Source organism: Amblyomma maculatum, chromosome 1 (genome assembly GCF_055883805.1).
Source record: "Amblyomma maculatum isolate TAMU_Amacu chromosome 1, ASM5588380v1, whole genome shotgun sequence".
Lineage (NCBI taxonomy): Eukaryota > Metazoa > Arthropoda > Arachnida > Ixodida > Ixodidae > Amblyomma > Amblyomma maculatum.
In genome coordinates, this window is record NC_139344.1 from 149,673,928 (window position 1) to 149,693,931 (window position 20,004).

At 40.7% G+C, this 20,004-nt stretch overlaps 1 protein-coding gene across 1 annotated transcript in view; it reads left to right on the plus strand.

The window, feature by feature from the left end:
• The window catches only part of LOC146204586 (5-oxoprolinase), a 134,204-nt gene that overhangs the window by 83,801 nt on the left and 30,399 nt on the right, over window positions 1–20,004 (plus strand). Inside the window, exons 20-26 of the mRNA XM_084589257.1 lie at window positions 958–994; window positions 2,155–2,265; window positions 3,112–3,213; window positions 4,186–4,360; window positions 9,313–9,422; window positions 10,852–11,073; window positions 15,465–15,599. Of these exons, the coding sequence (XP_084445383.1) occupies window positions 958–994; window positions 2,155–2,265; window positions 3,112–3,213; window positions 4,186–4,360; window positions 9,313–9,422; window positions 10,852–11,073; window positions 15,465–15,599 (892 nt within the window). The remainder of the gene's footprint in view (window positions 1–957; window positions 995–2,154; window positions 2,266–3,111; window positions 3,214–4,185; window positions 4,361–9,312; window positions 9,423–10,851; window positions 11,074–15,464; window positions 15,600–20,004) is intronic.

The window sequence follows — 20,004 nt, forward strand, 5'->3', positions numbered from 1 at the left end:
ATCACCCAATAGCTTTATTGCACAGAACAGAGCTTTATGAACAAGCTGACATGTAAAAAGTGCAGACTTTCTTCTTAATTACATAATGCCTCGAAAATGGCTTTACGAGGGTATTAATCGTAACTACTCAGCAGCTAAACTTGCATGCTTAAAATAGAATGCAGTTTTCAGATAAGCATGAAAAGGTGCTATCTGTGGGTGTGTTTCATGCATAAAAAAGAAAGTGTTTTAATAGAGAGTTTTTGTCTACCATGATCCGCAATCCATTACCGTGATCTGCCACCACGTGTTCCACTGCGCATGCCCAGATCCTCTTGACACCTATAGACAGTGTCACATGCTGGGAGTCGGCACATAGACCCGCTGCGTCGGAACCAGTCGGGGAGTGCGCACCGGTCGCGCGTGGTAGGGGGTCATGGGGGCAGTTTGCAGATCACGCTACGTATAGTAAATCTATCTAATTGCTGTGGCCTCCCCAAGTTTGTCTTCTTTTTCTGCTGTGGTGTTGGAATAGTGGTTCTCTTCAGCTGTTATGTTGGGAATGAGTGGGATGTTCATATTGCAAAATAACAGTGTGGAAGGGTCAGTGTTCTTTAAAGAAGACAGTAACAGCACCAATGCTGAGCTCTCTATTACCATCTTCTTGTCTTTCTTTTAATTTACTGACCATTATTTCATGTATGAAAATAATGAAACCAGTGAAATTGCTATCTTTTATTTTTACAATACTAGAGCATTTTTCTAGATTTAGTCATAACCTTACAAAAAGAGTGTGAATGCTTATGGCAGTTTTCTTCTGCACAACTGCTTATTTATGCATATGCATGTGTGTTCCCTTTCAGCTTACTTAAATATGCTGTATATCCATAGAGCTCTGAATGCATTGGATATGTTTTAAAGTATTGTAAAATTAAACATCCTTTTTATTTATGCATCTCACATAAAAGTTCATTGCAGGATTCTTCAAAGAACATCAATATCAACAAATATTAAGGTACAGTCCCAATTTTCTCTTTGGAAGGGTGCTGAAGGAAGCAATTTAAAATGAAGCTTGGAGCTTTTATTGATTTTTATATAGGTGCTGATTTCTGCTGAAAGAAATGGTGCCTCTGCCACAAGAGAATCAATGTAATTGTGTAATATTTTCAAATGTTGAGTCATATGGAAATGCTGTGGCATACAGATCTGTCGGGATGAAATTGAAGCAGTGCCTTTCTTATATTTTATGCTAGCTTGATGAAGTACTTTTGCTGCTCACTATATTTTTATTCTATTTTAGCAATATGTACAGCCTTTATCAAAAGTTTACAGCCCAGGGGGTCTACTTCTGAGCGATACTATGTGGCTTGTAAGGCATTTCCAGATTTCCATACTTGCTGAAGGCAAGAAGATTTTTTGTCCTACCCTCTCCAATGGCTAGGACTTCCACGATTGTTAAAGAACTCATAATATACGGCTTAAAAGTAAACCCTCTGGGCTGTAAACTTTTGATAAAGGCTGTACATGCTGCTTTTATTGCCAAAGGATAAACCTCATTTCCTTCGATTTAGAGCTCAGCAGCTAAGTGGCTTCTTGCTCGAAATTGCTCATTTTTTTTTCTTTCATTTTAGATGGCATACATATCAATTCTGAGGTAATAAATAAAAACATTAATGCTGTGCAACTGACTGTTTCTTACACAAAACTTTGCAGGTGTTAAATTTGCACAATTAGGCATCCATTAAAATTGACTTAACAATTGATATATTTAAAATTGTTCATGCAGATAATTTTTGAGCAAGTATTCTTATGTGCCTTGTGTGTTTGTTGGGAAGAATTTCAATTTATGAAGGAATGAATTAGTAGCTGGAAAAAAAAAATCATTGTTGAGAATTTTTTTGTAACTTTGTGGTTGACTATATGTGGGGCTTTTTTTAACTTCCTGATGTATATTTTGCGAAAACTGATAGCAGAATGACGGCATATCTCATAGTTTTGTATTGTATCAAATAAGGAACTGACTGTATTTAGCAAACTGCTACTGTTAAAATCTGTGCATGTGGTATTGAGAATTGCTTGAATTAGTTTCACTTGTTTTGAAGAAAGGCCAATAACTTGTGACGATTTGATTTTCACATTAGAAGCAGCTTAAAACGATACAAATTTATGGTGCAGGAAAGACTTGATTTCTCCTGTGCACTCTTTGGCCCTGATGGTGGCCTCGTGTGCAATGCACCGCACATTCCTGTCCACCTCGGAGCCATGCAAGAGGCTGTCCAATACCAGGTAATTGTAAGGCTCGCGCTTTCACGCATACAGTATATACTGTCTTTTGTCACGTGGGAACTTCTTCAGCTCAGTTGTTAAAGTTCATATATACACGTGCTTCAACAAATTAGTATTTTTTTTTTAAATGGTCCAAATGGCGAAACTGAGACTAAACAAGATTTTTCGCCTGTGAAAAGTGCTTCGAGGGAGGATATGAGGAACACTATTGTCACATCAGAGGGAGCCAATTTCAGTACCCCACATTGTTCGAAAATGTATTTCAAGTAAAAAAAAAGCAACAAGTACATATAAGGCTTATTCCAATCAGTTTGAATGAGCAAAGCTCAGTGAGCTCGGCTGTTTATGCCGTCTACTTTTTTTATTGTCATCTTATACAGTATGTTTAATACTGTACTCAGTACTTGCTATCTCTGGAGTATTTTTCGCATTGCTTTTAGCTCTCCTTGTTCCTGTCTTTTGTTCTGTATTGTGTCATTCGTGTGTCATTCGTGTGTGATCTGTTTTTCTCAGTCGTCTCCACTGATTTACAAGCATGTCCATTTAATTTAAGATGTACTCTATATGAGAATGTTTGGTTAACTCATGTTTATTTGGCATTAAAAATATGATTGTCAGATGATTGTGCTATAGCCCTGAAAGGAAGATTCTGTGTAAAAGGATGGATTCATAATCTGAATGTATTAATTTTTTTTTGCTTATTTGTGTATTTCATAAACCTTACCTTACAACAGGCAAACTTAGCCATTGACCAAACTTGTAAGTTATGCATGTTATTTGCAGGCTTTGCTTAGGAATTCTCTTTTAGTTTTGGTGTCTGAACATTTGGTACTTAAAATCTTGCAGATGATGATGTTAGGTGACAACCTTGTACCTGGTGATGTGCTCCTTTCAAATCACCCTCAGGCTGGTGGCAGCCATTTGCCTGACCTCACAGTCATCACCCCGGTACGTCCATGTACTTATGTGTATTCATTTTAGGAAAGCTGTAGTGGAGCCCTAGCAGTCATGCAAAAACAGTAATGTGGGTTCTGCCTCGTGTAATTTTAGCTGAATTTTTTGGCATACGTGTGCTGTTTCTCTATAGATTTTCAGCTTGTGACATTGTGGTACATTCACCTTGGTCACTGGTTGCAACCATCTGTCATACCGCTAGTTTGTACAACTAGCTATGATACCTGATTGGTTTTAGCGTTCAAGTGCTGGTCCTAAGGTTGCAAATTCATTCCCTGCTATGGTGGCCATATTGTAATGGAGGCAAAATACAAAAATGCCTGTCTGCTGTGTGATGTCAGTGCAAGCTAAAGACCCCCAAGAGGTCTAAATTACTATCTGGGGACTTGTACTATTGTATCCCTCGTAGCCCATGTATCGCTCCAGGATGTAAAACCCCTGAGTTTGCAAAAGTTTGTACCAAAAATATTGCAGTGTAGGAATTTTAAGCTGGTTCATCAGTATGTAATTTGGTGTGACCAGCAGTTGCCAATACTTCTTGTTAATGTTAAATTATCATTCAGAACACAAGGCCTAATCAAGGTCACTTTTAATTTTTCACTAGCCATCATGGAAATGCACGTTTCTGCGTATACATAATTATTGAAGATTTGCATTAATAAAAATTAACTGACGACTCATCATCAGCCTTACTACACCCAGTACAGGGCAAAGGTCTCTTCTAGCATAACCTCGAAAGGACTGATACGCTATGGTTGGTAAAGCTATATCTACCAATTTCGGGCCACTACTAAGCTTTCATTGATCCTTGGGCACTGCAGGCTTGGTGATGATTGTTTGATTTTAAAGGTGCATGGGCAGCTTGCTCAATGTGTGCCATGGCTAATGTGTGTGGCTGCCATTGTAGCCTTACTTGTAGCAGCAATTTAATTTCTAGTCTGTGCATCCAATGTTCTTGTCACTTAGGTTTTCTACAAAGACGAGCCACGTCCTGTCTTCTTTGTTGCCAACCGTGGCCACCACGCTGATATTGGTGGCATAGCGCCGGGCTCAATGCCAGCCCACTCTCACACCATCCTTGAAGAAGGGGCCACATTTGTCTCTTTCAAAGTTGTCCAGGCTGGAGTCTTTCAGCAAGAAGGTAAGTGAACTACGTTAAAACAGAAGCTTGGGCATGTTGGTAATTCATTGTGTAGAACAGCGCGAAAAACACGACAGGGACGAACGAAGACAACAAGACGAGCGCTGACTTTCAACTGACAAGTTTATTGCATGCCTGCATCCATATATATGAACACGTTCACACAAAAAAGAAACTAGAACAACTAAACAAACAACCGAAAAGTGTAAGAATGCAATCGAACCATGTGTCATCCAGATTTTCACAACGCATCATTTTCTCGTGTTCATAAATCTTACTTCACGTTCCGATAAAGCTATAGATGGGCTGCTGATACAAGTTTCCTTTATCCTGTTGATTTCTTTTGCTTCTAAAATCTCCCGTACTGTCTGGTCATTATGCCGATTGATTATTTTTGCTTCCTGTAGAAATGGCTGGCAAGCGTCGCTTTTACAGTCCCTGCAGTGTATGCCCATAGTTTCTTTTACCGTACCAAAAACATTATTGTGATGCTCCATTAGTCTTTCATTAATACAACGCCCCGTCTGTCCGATATAATGTTTTCCACAAGACAGTGGAACAGAGTATACAACCCCCTTCTGGCAACCCACATAAGGGTCTTTGTGTTTTATGGTACAGCCCTGACCTATGCCTCTCGTACCATTAACTTTTTTACACATTTTCCCTAATTTATCTGGAGCCGAAAGGACAACTTTTACACCTGCCCGATTTCCTATACGTTTGAGTCTATGCGAGAGGTTATGGATATACGGAATGACCACTATCTTTTCTTTCGTCCGCTGGTTCGTGGAAACGCTCTCCAGGCTCGCCTGAGAAGATTTTATACTTGATAAAATAGTCTCCGCTACCGATACCAAAAGCTGCTTGGGATATCCTGCGTTTTGAAGCCGTCGAGTTTGATACATGAAGCTATCTTTAATAGAATGGATGCATGATTTCCTTAAAGCATTAATATAGCATGATTTCACTACGCTACGTTTCACTAATTTTGAATGTGAAGATTCGAAGGAAAGCAACGGCTTGCTGGCGCGTGGCTCATATGTCCAACACGTGTGATTAGGCTCAATTTTCAGTTTTAGATCTAGAAACCTGATCATATTGTCCTGCGGCCATTCACTCGTTAATTTTAGTGGATTCAGGACATCGCGAAATTTTCTTTCTATATCTGACTTAACGGTTGCGAAGTTATCACTATCAGAGTCTAACAGGACTAAAAAATCATCTACATACCGAAAGCATCCTAAAACATTCGAGTCACCCAAAGTTCGTTTTAGCGTTCAATCTTTTTCCGCCAGTAATAGATTGCTTAACACAGGAGCTATGCATGACCCTATGCAAACCCCTTGTTTTTGCACAAGTGAACTCACTTGTGAAAATTAGTTTGGGCCTGCATTACAGCACTTGTAGCAAGACCCCGCGTAAAAAGGAAAATGCCACAGTTGGAGAGATGGATGACAATGATGGCTGAATTTTCTCAAAAATCGAAGAAAGCAATAGATTTTAATGAACCTATTTTTGTGAAGAAATTAACATTGCATATGAAAACTTTGTTTTTCTGCCATTAACATGTGCTGTTAAAAGTGAAATGGTAAGCTCAGTGCATCATTAGTGGAATCACTGCTCCTTTTAGTTTCCTGTCCAATTTGTTGCTGTATGTTGCAACTTAGCAGCAGGCAGTGCACGACACATTTGAATGTACCAGCACAATACTAAGTTACGACAGCTGTTCAATAAATTTTGCCCCTTTATCCTGCTGCAGTGACTCGGTAGTTATGGCACTCAACTGCTGAGCCCAAGGATATGGGTTCAGTCCCGGCCACGGTGGCCATGTTTTGAAGGCTGCAAAGGCAAGATTCCATGTACTGTGCAATGTTAGTGCGCATTAAAATATCCCAGGTGGATGAAATTAATCCAGAGTTTTCCACTACCCCATCTCTCCTAGCCCGTGTCGCTTTGGTTCATTATGCCCAATGTACAGGGGGGTCATTCACTTTTAGGATGGACACGCAAGCAAATAGTTGCTTCATTTGGAGCTCCATTCTATCCATCACACATTAAAGCAGAGTTGCACAGGCACAGAAGGACCTGAAGGTGGTGCTTCACATGCCTTGCCACTTCAATTTGATCCGCGGCCAGTTCGGATGCAATGGAGCTCAGAAGACACAGCGACTACCCATTCGTACGTTTACCCTAAAAGTGGGCAACCCTTTTACCATACCAGTTTTGGCTTTTAGTCAGTATCTTTTCAATTGAAGAATGGAAAGGTATTGCAGATTTTTTTTTCCTGGAGCACGTCACTTTTTGCAGTGGTCCCCACCAGCAGCAGTTCACATGCACCAGTATTGCACGCTAGAGGGCCTGAGTTCATTCTTGGCCACGGTAGCTGCTGCCATGTTTTGATGGACTCAAAATGTGAAAGGTTCTCATGCGCATTAAATAAACCTTAAGTGGTCCATACTAATCCGAAACATTCCACTACAGCATTTGTCATAGCCCATGTGTCACTTTGGAATGTTTAATCTCACAATTGAAATTCGCAATTTACCACTTGTATCCGCACCTAGTTTTAGAATATGTAATGGGAGTGGCTGTTCTGCATCAGCCATGTTTCAGCCCAGGTCTTGTTTTATTGCACTTCTGGTTGCTTCCTGAGGTAAAGAAACATCTGAAGGATGCATGCATCTGAGGAAGTGACTACCATTAATGTACCACTGGTGTCATGAACAACCATTCTCAGTCTTCTACTCTGGCATGCAGAGACGAGCTTTGCTCTGGTGGGAGATAGGCATTATGTTTCAGGACTATACAGGAAATTAATGTATCACTGTGAAAGAAGAAACCGCAAACTTTAATTTGAATGAGACATGTGGTGATCCCATTATTCAATAATGGGATTGACAATATACCCTGCATGAAAACTTATTACGTGCTCCTTCACAGTCATCTCGCTGATTGTTCAACTCCCTTAGCCTTCAGCTTTTGCATGATTCTTTGAACACCTTCAACGTATCTTTCCTCCCTATCACCATATCTTTGAAGAATGGTAGTCTTCGCAAAAGCATTGTTACAGAATCTAATCCCTCTAAATTTAAGCAGGTACTAACTGTCCATTTGAAACTTCAATACCTACTTTTCCTCACATTCCTCTCCCTTTAATTCAATTTGCATCATCACCTATTTTGCCTCTCATACTGAGACTGCCTTTGTGTGAATACTGTATAAGATGACGATATTTGATTATTTTATTTGTGAATATAACCCACAGAATTTGTCTGATCCATGAAAATTGGATCGCTGCAGATGCAGTCTGTATTAGTTTATAAATACCCCAGTACCTCATGAGCTGTTACTGGTGAACAAAAGTTCAATGTACCAAAGAAGAGGGCCTGAGTAAACAAATGGATTCCAACTTGTAAGGAAAATGAGCGGCAGCCTATTTCACTGCCAGTATTTCAACGGAAATGTGTCCTCATCATGCTACTCATAAAAACTAGTCTTTTTGTTGGCAGAATGGAATAATGCCAATGTTGCTCATTTCTTATTCTTTGTGGTGAACAGAAGTTGCAAGCCATTAGTCACTGTAAAGAAAGCATAGGGAAGCAATTTATTCCTTTATCAGTGGGGCTGATTAGGGTGTGAAATCAGTTGTGTATTGTGTAAACAGAAGGACTAATTTCATAAAAAGCAAAAAAATAACAACAAAAAAACAGACAACTGCGGAGGTCATGGATATAGGCACATTACAACCGTGTATAGCATGCAGTGTGTCTATACTATCTTAGCTGTAATATTGGCTGTCTCCACATCTACTTTTGAATGTGCTCATATATATGTATACACAGGCACATAATGCAAGTATACATTCAGAATAGAAGGCGATACAGCTGTCATCATAGCCCAGTTGTAAAGAGCATTTCACAGGCCATGCAGTATAATCTGGGACTCAGGTACTACTGATAGATTGGTTACGTTTATGAATGTTAGCTCTTACTACATATATTTGCTTGTTTCTCATCCTTTTCTTTGTCGCTCTCAGATTCAAGATGGCGGCCAAGCAACGTGATCATTGCTAACAGCATTGCAAATAATTTCTTGGCTGCCACATGACCACCCATACAATGGAGTCCACCACCTGCTCCACCATGTGTGACGTCATGATTCACCAAAGCCCCCCCACCCCCCCCACCCACCCCATCTCTGCATCACCTACTATATACTATTGACCGGTCTTATATACTCCACCTGGGCATGAGTATGTGTCGCCACTTGCAATCCCAATTGTGGTCCAGCGTTTAAGTTGCAGGGTTCTGAGTGGTGCCAAATGAATTGGCACCATATGGCACACAGAATCATTTTTCGAAATGAATCCTAACATGTGCGAGGTATTTTCACAGGCAACCTTTGATGGGGTTGCGACCTTTAACGGGCCTTGGCAGGCGAACCAGTGGTTGTAGAGAAGTGCGGGTGGCACCAAATAAATTGTTATTTCATGATGTACATGTTGGTACTAGAATTGAGGACCTTGGATTAAACTCCGTAAAACTTGAGCTAACACTCTTAATCGTATGCCTGCAGCTGTAGAGTTCTTTTTTTTTTTTTCCAACTTTCTATGAGCTTCTTTATCTGAAATGATTACACAGCTAATTTCTCACCCTAAATAAACATCATCAGTAAACAAGTTTACATTTACAGGTTACAGGTTTTAGTGACTGCTGGCTTAGTTTGTGTGCATATCCAAACAAGCACCTAGTCTCTTTAACCTTGGTTGCTGTGGAGAACAGAGGGTACATCATTAGTGTGAGTGTTTTGTGAAACTGCTCTTTGCTAGAAGATCTGTCTGTACTACTGCATACCAAACAGTATGTCTCAATTACTATTACTTGCCCTGAAAGTTAATTTCATTCTCTATTTTTGCATATCTTTATTTTCTTTATTCTTGTCTGCATGAGCAGCCCTGACGAAGGCCCTGAATGCCCCAGCTCACTTGCCCAACTGCAGCGGTACACGGAACCTGCGCGATAATTTAGCTGACATTCAGGCACAAATTGCAGCCAATCAAAAGGTATATGAAATATTCACATTTTTTGAGTCTGCATAAAGACGGCATTTTCTTGTGTGGTGGAACTTTAAATTCATAGCAAATTCAGTCAGCTGACTGCCATATGAGTACAAATTTTTCCATAACTGTTGTTTGGTTTGCCCATGAAGAACACATTTCTGCTGTTACAGTTGTGGGAAGCTCTCTTATTACCAAAACAGTCCTAATTTGCGCCCTCTAGATGTTTTTCCTTAATTATTTTTTGTGCACATACTTTTATTGTAACATTGTGAATTAAGATGGTGTCCGGTATTTACAGACCTGTGGTCAATAGTAAAAAGTAAATTTTAAGCTGTGCAGTGCAACTGTGACCATTATCTAGTGGCGCCTAATTTGAAGCCACGTCAAAATATAGTTGGCATGTTACGTAAGCGGTATAATTTCTTCTCTTGGCACGCCTTCAGGTTTTGAGCACTTATGTGAGAAATTACTACTCCTGAAGTGGATGTGCTATTAATTCTCTTGGGTGCAGAATGCCAGAGACCAACAAGTTGCCCACTTTAGAAATTTTTAACACTGTCACCAAGGTGTTTCATCGTCCATAAGAACTAGCATAATCAATGCAATATTTCCTGTGCCTAACTTGTGTGCAATAAGCATTTCTCACATTAGTGCCAGTCAGTCTGGGGCCTTTTTGTGCCTGTTCAGAAGATTTTACATGGTTGTATCATTTTTGAAAGTTACAAGTTATGCCTCATGGCTTTATTTTCTGTGAATTTATCGGGTGCTTGTGTAGTGCTTCTGCAATATATTTACAGATATAGTTCTTGTTTTTGGAAACTTGATGCAGCAAGGTAATTCTGAGATACCCCTTTTTTGTTCAACTTAATATAGATATGTTAAAATGTGAAAATGTGAATGCATGTGCGAAAAATGATGAACATTTTTGTAGCCTGATTCATTCTTCTTTTATTCTCTTAAATGTGAATTTGCGTTTGCTTATTACTTTCACTGACATTTAGTATCTTGGCAGGTTAATTTCCATCCCTCAGGGTCAGCTAGCAGTTGACATCTTGTAGTGCTGGCTTTAAAAACATGTGATGTACCTGCTTTCAGCTAATAATATTGAAAAATTGAACAGGGAAAAGATACATTCTTCTTTTAGCTGCACTTGCAATAGAGAAAAGATTAATAAAAAAAAAAACAGTAAAGAATAAGTGATGAGCAGAACCATATTTCCAGGTGTGACTATATGAGAAACTTCTTGTCTAATATCTGTTTTTGGTAATCTGTGGACTTTCCTTTGCCCAGATGAAGACAAGTGCACTTGTCGAGAAGTTGGCTCGGCTTGCAAACTGAGGCTCCCCCTCTACCCTTGTTCAGTGCTCTTCCATATATTAGAAGTAGTGGTTTATGATGTTTGAAAGTGTAGCTAGGACGACATATTTTGCAGGGCATCATCCTTGTGAAGGAGCTGATTGACCATTATGGCCTAGAAGCAGTGCAGGCCTACATGGGGTACGTCCAAGACAATGCGGAAGTGGCTATTCGAGACCTGCTACGCGTAGTCGCCCATACAGCCATCAGCAAGTTAGGCAAAGCTGAGCTGCATGCCTGGGACCGCATGGATGATGGGTCACGAATCTGCCTCACTGTCAGGCTCAACGAGAAAGAGGTTAGTCGATGCCATTGGATGAACTTTTTTTTTTTACTATCATTTTCTGCTTGACATTATACAGTCCAACCTCGTTATAACGAAGTAGTACGGGGCACGAAAATTTGTTCGTTATATTTGATATTCATTTTAAAAGTGCGCGCCCAAATTCTTTTTAATAAGCCTGCTAATAAAATGGAACAAAATGCGCACTAATGTAGACAACACAAAGGTGTCACAACGCACAAGTTTTTATTAAAAACTTGGTATAAACATAAATCTAGTCTTTCGTTTCATGTTGGAGAGCAAAAGGGAATACTCAAGAAGGGATGTTGCCTCCACGCACAATTTGCACAACGGATCCAACGGACTCGGAGAGTGCAGCGTGCGCACGGGTCAGTCGCAGTGGCAGGTGTTCATGGAATGACAAGGCAATGATGATGACATGCCAGTCACATGCATGGCCGGACTCGAGCGGCAGCGGCGGCGCCAACAGCCCATGGCCTCGGAGATAACACCTCCATGCCTTGCGATCTCGGAGGCCATGGGCCGTTAGCACTAGTTTTTCTCGCTGCCACTAGATGACGCAGTACGCAAACACGTGGGCGATTTAAGCACACTTCGGCAGCGCCTCTGTAGTCTGGCCCAAGGAGGCTATAAAAGAACTGCTGGAAAGGAAGAAGCGCCCGTCAAGTGAAGCCTCCGCGACTCATCTTGAGGGGAGCAGAAAAGCAAGCCAGCTGCCGCAGAGTGTGCCTGCTGAGCGCTTGGAGAAGTGGAGGTAGCTCAAGTACGCACTATGTAACACGGTCAAGACAAGCATCGTTCGTTCATGTTCGGCTTATGATTGTAAGAACCATGTGAAAACGGCACCGGGAGTTACATTTCAGAAATTGTGCTCATTCCAAACTGGCTGTGCTCCTTGCATTGCGGCGTGTATGTGCGGGCATATAGTGGCTGTTTCTTTTCTGCTAGGCTTCTAAAAGGATCCTCAGGCGCGAACACTTTGGAAACGAGCTGTTCGCTGCGAGTGTTGGCAAGCTAAAGCGGAGACTGCTTGTGCTAGGTTCAGTTTACTTCAAAATTCTTTGACTGCACTGGATAAATGGCAAGGTTGTGCATATGCTCTGTGCTGTCTCTGTTATTCCTTGGTTGGCTACAGACGCCGGTAATCATTATCATAAATAGGCTGAGCACATTTTCATCTCTGTATTAAAGAATAAATGGCTGATAAATCTGCTTGCGATTATTACGACAAGCGTTGCAGATCGGTCGAAAAACTGTCGCTGTACCTCATAACTGAGAAAAATGTGTTGGAAAAATTATGGAGGCTTTGTGTGGTGCTTGTGAGGCAGTGGAGTCATATGTCGTGCACAGGAATTACGTATTAAGTCGGATGAACTGTGAATGAAGTTGGATTATGGGTCGAGTAAGGAGGATTAGGTAGAGAAAGTTTAATTAAGGTTTCATTGAGTTATATAATGGGGAGTTAGGAAGGGGCGATCAGGGAGTATTATGCTTTATTAAGCACAATAATGTTAGATTAGGGTAAATTAAGTTGGATTAAAAGGGGTTAAGGTTAAGGGGGTTAAGTTTAGTACAATAGTACAACTGTACTTTATATAAGCTACGCTACGATGTATAACTAAAATGTATAGCATACATTTCAATTTTTGATTACAATTATTTAATTAGCAGTAATTAAGTATGATGTGCAGTTCGCCAAGTGCAATTATACTCTGCATAAGCTATCCAACGATATAAGACTTGTAGCTGTGGCATGAATTTTTATTTTATTCTCAGTCAGCTAATTATCAGTAATTAATCAGCACCTAGAATTAGTCCAGTGCAATTATACCCGATATCAGCTATCTAATAATATATGACTCGATGGTGTCAGCTGTTTAATAGCAGTTAATTAATTATGTTTAATTAAGACTTGCAATTAATACAGTGCTATTATACTCGTCATAAGCTACGCAACTATGTAATACAAGGTTGCTATGGCTGGACTGAAAGATTTGATATTGAGGTAGAGCTGCGACTTTTGCACTGATAGAGCTAAAAACGCCCCAGTATAATCAGACATCGTCGAGATCTTTAAAAATCCAGGTGGTTCAAATCGATTCTGAGACATCCAGTATGGCTCATCTGATAGCATTGCATCAGAACTTTAAAATCCTTTAAACACTTGAAAAACACACTGGCAACGCCGGCGAACAGTGCTTCCTAGCGCTCAAGATGGCTGCCGTAGGCTTCACCCCAGCCCATTGGTCGGTATAGGCGACTTCCACTCCAGCAGTTTTTTTATAACCTCCTTGATCCGGCCATGGCCGTTTATGACCTCCAAGATCATCACGCGCGGAGATGTGATCTCAGAGGCCATAAGCCGTTGGCAGTATTTTTTGTTGTGGATGATGCAGCGCGCGAACGCGCGGGCGATACACACTTCTATGGCAGGCGATTTGATCGATTGAAAAACCGCATTTGTTGATGTTGTTTTCTGGCTCTTTCACACATTTTTTGCCATTTTAATGCAAAAAGCCTACTTAGTTGTAACCGTTCTAGCGTCAAATTTTGAAATTATTCGTTTTGTTATACAGAAAGAACTCCCATAGGAGTAAAGCGTAGGCCAACCAAATTTCGATTTTAGTTCATTTTATCCGATAATTCGCTGTATCCCTGTTCATTATAGCGAGCTTCGACTGTATGTAGCAGTGGTGACTCTAGCTCAATGCATGCCGTTGTGCTTGAGCATCTATGCGTTTCATCAAATTACATGTAAGCATAACCTAATGTCAGCTGTTGAATTGAACTTATCGCTGCCTTTTGTTAGCACAGTGGACATTATACTATCTTTTACTTTATAATCACCTTGTTTGGCAGGTTTTCGGCTCAGTTATATATATATATATATATATATATATATATATATATATATATATATATATATATTGAACTGGACGCAACATTCGGAGGTCGTGGGTTCGATTCCCATCATCAGCGCGTTGGTTTTCCTTCCGCTTTGCGTTTAATGTTCTTTATCTCAGTAATCACTATAAGAGAAATTGCTGTAAATGCCAACAGTATAAAAAAAAAAAGTTTGCCTTGCGCTCGTAGACTGCTCGCTCCTCTCTCTCTCTCTCTCTCTATATATATATATATATATTTTGTTTCGGTAGCATTTCTAGTTTATGTGTAATCTATCTTTTAATTAATGCGGTAGTATTTATTGTGTCTTTGCAAACGTAAAGAAAAGTGTGAGGGGAGAGTAGAGAAGGTTTTGGATGGTTTTTAAGGGGACACATTTTTGTGATGTCTAACAGTGCTGTATTGGTGCAAAGTCGAAAAACGAGTCTAACATTGCAAATATAAAGCTAAGAAAATACACTAGATTAAGACACTTACTTTCTTGTTCCTAATTATGTTCATTAGACATCGTTAACACATGTGGCATTATTGATGTTGTTCAATAATTGCAGTAATTTATTGATCTAGTTTGTAATACCTTTCAAAAAAGCATCTCTTATTTCTCTGCTAATTTAAATTGCCCCGTAAGTTGGCAGAGTACTTGTTCTTTTTAGGCCCAGTTTTAGACAGGAAATTATCTGAAAAAGACATAATTTGCCGAATGGAACATCACTGCATTTTAGAATGTGTGGGAAGATGAGTAAAAGATAAATCGGAATAAGACATTCTATATTGCGAGGATAACTTTCTTGGAAAAATATTGACAGGGAGAGGGTGAGAGGTAATAGAAATTAGATGGGAAAATTAAAAAAAAAAATAATAAAAGCACTTTTCTTTGGCCTTCGGGGGTTTAGTGTTTGAATGCGGGGTTATGAAGTTTATCCCAAATGCACTGGACTTGACTGGATAATAATAAGTATTTATATATTGATAGCTTTGTGTGGTAAAAATATACAAGTGTGAGCTCAAGTTCTACCTTGTGTGCTCTGATTTCTGGGAAATGGCAGCTTAGGGGAGCTTACCACGTGATATGCCAAGACTTGCAAATGCTTTGACTAACTCGAATACAAAATTGCAAGTGTAATCAGTCTTTAATATGCATAAGCATGCACTCTTTGCCCAATTTAGATATGTTTAGTCAATTTCTGCACATAAGTGTTGCACTTTAATGCAGCAACACGGGTTGCTTCATAAGCACTTGCTATGGCCAGAGGTATGTGTCGTTGTCAGCCATGTGTGCTATTGTCATTATTTGCTCCTCTGTTGTCTTGTTCTTGTGTTTGCTTCCTTATGAAAAAATGTGCATGCAACTCAGAGTATGGTACAGTAAGCAAGTATAAGATGAAGCATTAAAAATGTACAAAAAGTTCAGTTAAATGCTGTTAAAGCCAAGTACATTGGAAGCATAGAGCTACTGTGAAACTGCTGATTCCTGATTCCAGGGGTCGGCTGTGTTCGACTTTTCTGGAACTGGCCGTGAAGTGTATGGCAACCTGAATGCTCCCCGTGCAGTGACCCTTTCAGCAATACTATACTGCCTCCGTTGCATGGTAGGACATGACCTGCCGCTCAATCAGGTTGGTGCTTTTCAATTTAACATAGTTTGATCTACGTGGATGCAAATCCCTCGAGAAAAGGCTTTTTCTCTTGGCCTTTTCTTAATGAATTTCTAGGTTTCTTAGGGGAAAGGGAAACATCTCAATGGAGGCTTCTCTTTTATAGTTTTCAGGCTTTTTTGCACTTTTGCATTTTGTGATTTGAACTTCAGTGTAAATAAACTTCTACAGGCCATAAGGTAACAAACATCATCATGCTTGAAGTATTGTATTTATCACAACCAAATAACAAGGCTCAGCCAGTCTCTCCAGGGCTTTGAAGTCAACATATTCTGTAGTCTGTAAAATTGTAGGGCAAATCACCATGGCTATTTCAGTTTATGCAGGAAATCCAGCGTCGGCATTGCCGCCGTTGGATTGCAGGCATGTCTATGGCAAGTTGTAGTTGGCAGGTGGTATGGCTAGGCACTGATTGGCTATCAGGTTGTGTGATGTCACGATACCACATGACGTTACCATGTTAGCAAGAGTTGCCACCTCGGGCAGCTTATTTGGGATGAGAATTGAGCCTTCTGGGAACCTTGCATCCCGAGTTAGACTCGTTACCCCTAGGCTATGCACGCATGTTCGTGCAGCTTGTTTAAAACAAGGTTTATATATAGAGGATGTCTCACTAACTTGAAACAAGAAATAAAGAAAAAAAAGCGGTATAGCAAAGCTTGGTGAAACCAACGGGACGTCTTTTGACGTCAAGTAGTGTTCCTCAGAGTATCTTTTACATTCCCCTCAATTTGTTAAATAACTAGGATGCATTATGCAAAACCTTTATTATTTACTTTAGGACCAAGGGCCCTTTGTTAAGGTTTGGAGGGGGTGCAGATACAAACGATTCATTTTTTTTTTCTGCTATGTACCTTCTACGTGATCGATTTTCCCAGCACACAAAGAAAGCCCTCAAAATGTGAAAAAATACCATGTGACTGTGGTCTTGCGTTACCATATTGCAGTGCTGTCAAGCGCGTTTTGAATCATTTAAGCATGCACGCTTACTGTCCTGAAATGGGCGGGTGGCGCCACTGTGAGCCGTCAGCATATTCTGCCAGAGCAAGCCCAAGCCACGATCAGCTATAAGTGACGAGGAAGCTACTGGCAGGCAACTTTGTTGGAGCTTTTCTCAAGCTGTCACACTGACAAAACAAAATATGAAGAAATGCACTGTGGTCACCTAATATAAGGCAGGCTCACTTTTGTGTGTGTTTGTGTGTGTGTGTGTGTGCGTGCGTGCATGTGTGTGTGTGCCATAGTGCAAAACGTTGGTGGCGTTGCACTGTAATAATGCACGAGTGCAGTCACGTTGCATTTTTTCATATTTCGCGGGCTTTCTTCAAATGCGGGAAAAAACGGCCAAGTTGCAGGTACGCTGGCAGAAAAAACTGCATAGGTTGTTAACCCACTAACTTGTTGAAATCCATCATCATCATCAGCAGCAGCAGCCTGATTATACCCACTGCAGGGCGAAGGCCTCTCCCATATTTCTCCACTTAACCCGGTTCTGTGCTAGCTGCATCCATTTGACCCCTGCGAACTTCTTAATCTCATCCACCCACCTAACTTTCTGCTGCCCCCTGCTACGCTTTCCTTCCCTTGGAATCCAGTTTGTTACCCTCAGCGACCACCGGTTATCTCCTCTTCGTACTACATGTCCTGCCCATGTCCATTTCTTCTTTTTGAATTCCACTAGCATGTCAGTAACTTAGTTATTTCTCTGACCCACTCTGCACGCTTTCTATCTCTTAATGTTACCCCTACCATTTTTCATTCCTTAGCCATCTGGGTTGTCCTCAACTTAAGTAGAACTCTCTTGGTTAGCCTCCACGTTTCAGCCCCATAGTGAGTACAGGCAAGATGCAACTGTTGTATACTTTCCTCTTGAGCGATACCGGTAAGCTACTAGTCATAATCTGAGAGTGCTTGCCAAATGCACTCCATCCCAATCTTATTCTTCTTGTTATTTCCTTTTCGTGGTCCGGATCTGCGGTTACTACCTGTCCTAAGTAGACATATTCGCCTACTACTTCCAGTATTTCGCTACCTAATGTAAACTGCTGTTCCTTCCCGAGGCTGTTGAACATTACCTTAGTCTTCTGCATATTGATTTTCAAGCCTACCTTTCTACTTTTCCTGTCTAGGTCATCAGTCATTATTTGCAGTTCATCCCCCGAGTTGCTTAGCAAGGCAATGTCATCAGCAAATCGCAGATTACTGAGGTATTCTCCATCTACCCTTATCCCTAAGTGCTCCCATTCCAAGTCTCTGAATACTTCCTCTAAACAAGCTGTGAATAGTACTGGGGAGATTGTGTCTCCTTGCCTAACACCTTTCTTTATGGGAATTTTGTTACTTTCTTTATGCAGTACTATGGTTGCTGTGCAGCCACTATATATATCTTCCAGCACTTTCACGTACGGCTCGTCTACCCCCCGATTTCGCAATGCCTGCATCACTGCCGAGGTTTCAACTGAGTCGAATGCTTTTTCGTAATCAATGAATGCTATGTATAAGGGCTGGTTATATTCCGAGCATTTTTCTATCACTTGATTGATGGTGTGGATATGATCGATAGTAGAGTACCGTTTCCGAAACCCTGCTTGATCCTTTGCTTGATTGCAGTCTAAGGTTGTCCTGATTCTATTAGTGATTACCTTAGTAAATACCTTATACGTAACAGACAGTAAGCTGATTGGTCTGTAATTTTTAACGTCCTTAGAGTCCCCTTTCTTGTGAATGAGGATAATGTTTGCATTTTTCCATGGTTCCGGTACTGTCGATGACACCAGGCACTGTGTATACAGGGTGGCCAGTTTTTCTAGCACGATATCCCCCCCGTCCTTCAGCAAATCTGTAGTTATCTGATCCTCTCCAGCTGATTTCCCCCTTTTTATAGTTTCTAGTGCTTTCTTGACCTCGTCCTTCGTCACTGGTGGAACGTCTGACTGTTTTTCCCTGCCGCCAAATTACGGTCCTGACTACTTTGGCTACTGTAGAAATCTGTATAGAACTCCTCGGCTACTTTGACTATCTTTTCCATATTAGTGATGACGTTGCCCGCCTTGTCCCTTATCGCATACATCTGGTTTTTGCCTATGCCCAATTTCTTCTTTACCGCTTTAAGGCTTCCCCCGTTCTTTACAGCATGCTCAATTTTCTCCATGTGTATACTTCCTTATATCGGCCACCTTGCGCTTATTGATTAGCTTTGATATCTCGGCCAATTCTATCTGGTCTGTTGGATTGGAAGCTTTCATACTCTGGCGTTTTTTAATCAAATCTTTCGTCTCCTTAGACAGTTTACCGGTATCCTCTCTAACTATCCTACCGCCTACTTCTACCGCGCCCTCAGTAATGATATCTCTGAAATTATTGTTCCTTGCCTCTAGGGTAATGTCGCCATCCTCAGTTAGAGCTGAATACGTATTCTGTAGCGAGATCCTGAACTCTTCTGCCCTCCCCCTCACCGCTAATTCTTTGATGGGTTTCTTTCTTACTAATCTGTTGCGTTCCTTCTTCAGATTTAGGCTAATTCGGGACCTCACCATCCTGTGGTCACTGCATCGCACTTTCCTGATTACCTCTACGTCTTGGATAATGGCGGGGGTTGAACACATTATGAAGTCAATTTTGTTTTTAGTCTCCCCGTTAGGACTTTTCCATGTCCATTTCCGGTTCTTCCGTTTGCTGAAGAAGGTATTCATGATTCTTAAGTTATTGCACTCTGCAAACTCAACTAGTAACTCCCCCCTGCTATTCCTAGAACCAATGCCATAGTCACCTACTGCCTGGTCTCCTGCCTGTTTTTTCCTTACCTTGGCATTGAAGTCTCCCATTAGTACAGTATACTGCGTCTTTACTTTTCGCATTGCCGATTCTACATCTTCATAGAAGCTTTCAAGTGCCTGGTCATCATAACTACATGTAGGTGCATAGACTTGTACACTTGGCCCGAAATTGAATAATAAAGGTATTGAAGAATCTATCTTTGTTAAGTACCTAATTGAGTGGAATGTAAAAAAATACTCTGAAGAGGGCTACATGATGTCAAAAGGTATCTCCTTGGTTTCACCAAGCTTCGCTGTACCATAATTTTTTTTCTTGTCCTTGGTCCAACACCCTGTATATTGATTGGGTGGCCTTTCACATAATGTGGTTGCATACACTGTGTGGTAATGGGTATGTGTGAGATAATAGAAATAGTTTAAGGGATTAGTAATTAAGAGAGTAGCAAAGTTCATGTATGCAAATGAGGATCCGTAAGGGGAGCTGCAGATGGGAGCTATTAGCGCTGTCGCGTTGTAAACTTAAAGGCAGAGCTTAACAGTCCCCCATATTTTTAGACTGGCTTCTGCCAGTAAAATTTTCTTTTATTCAC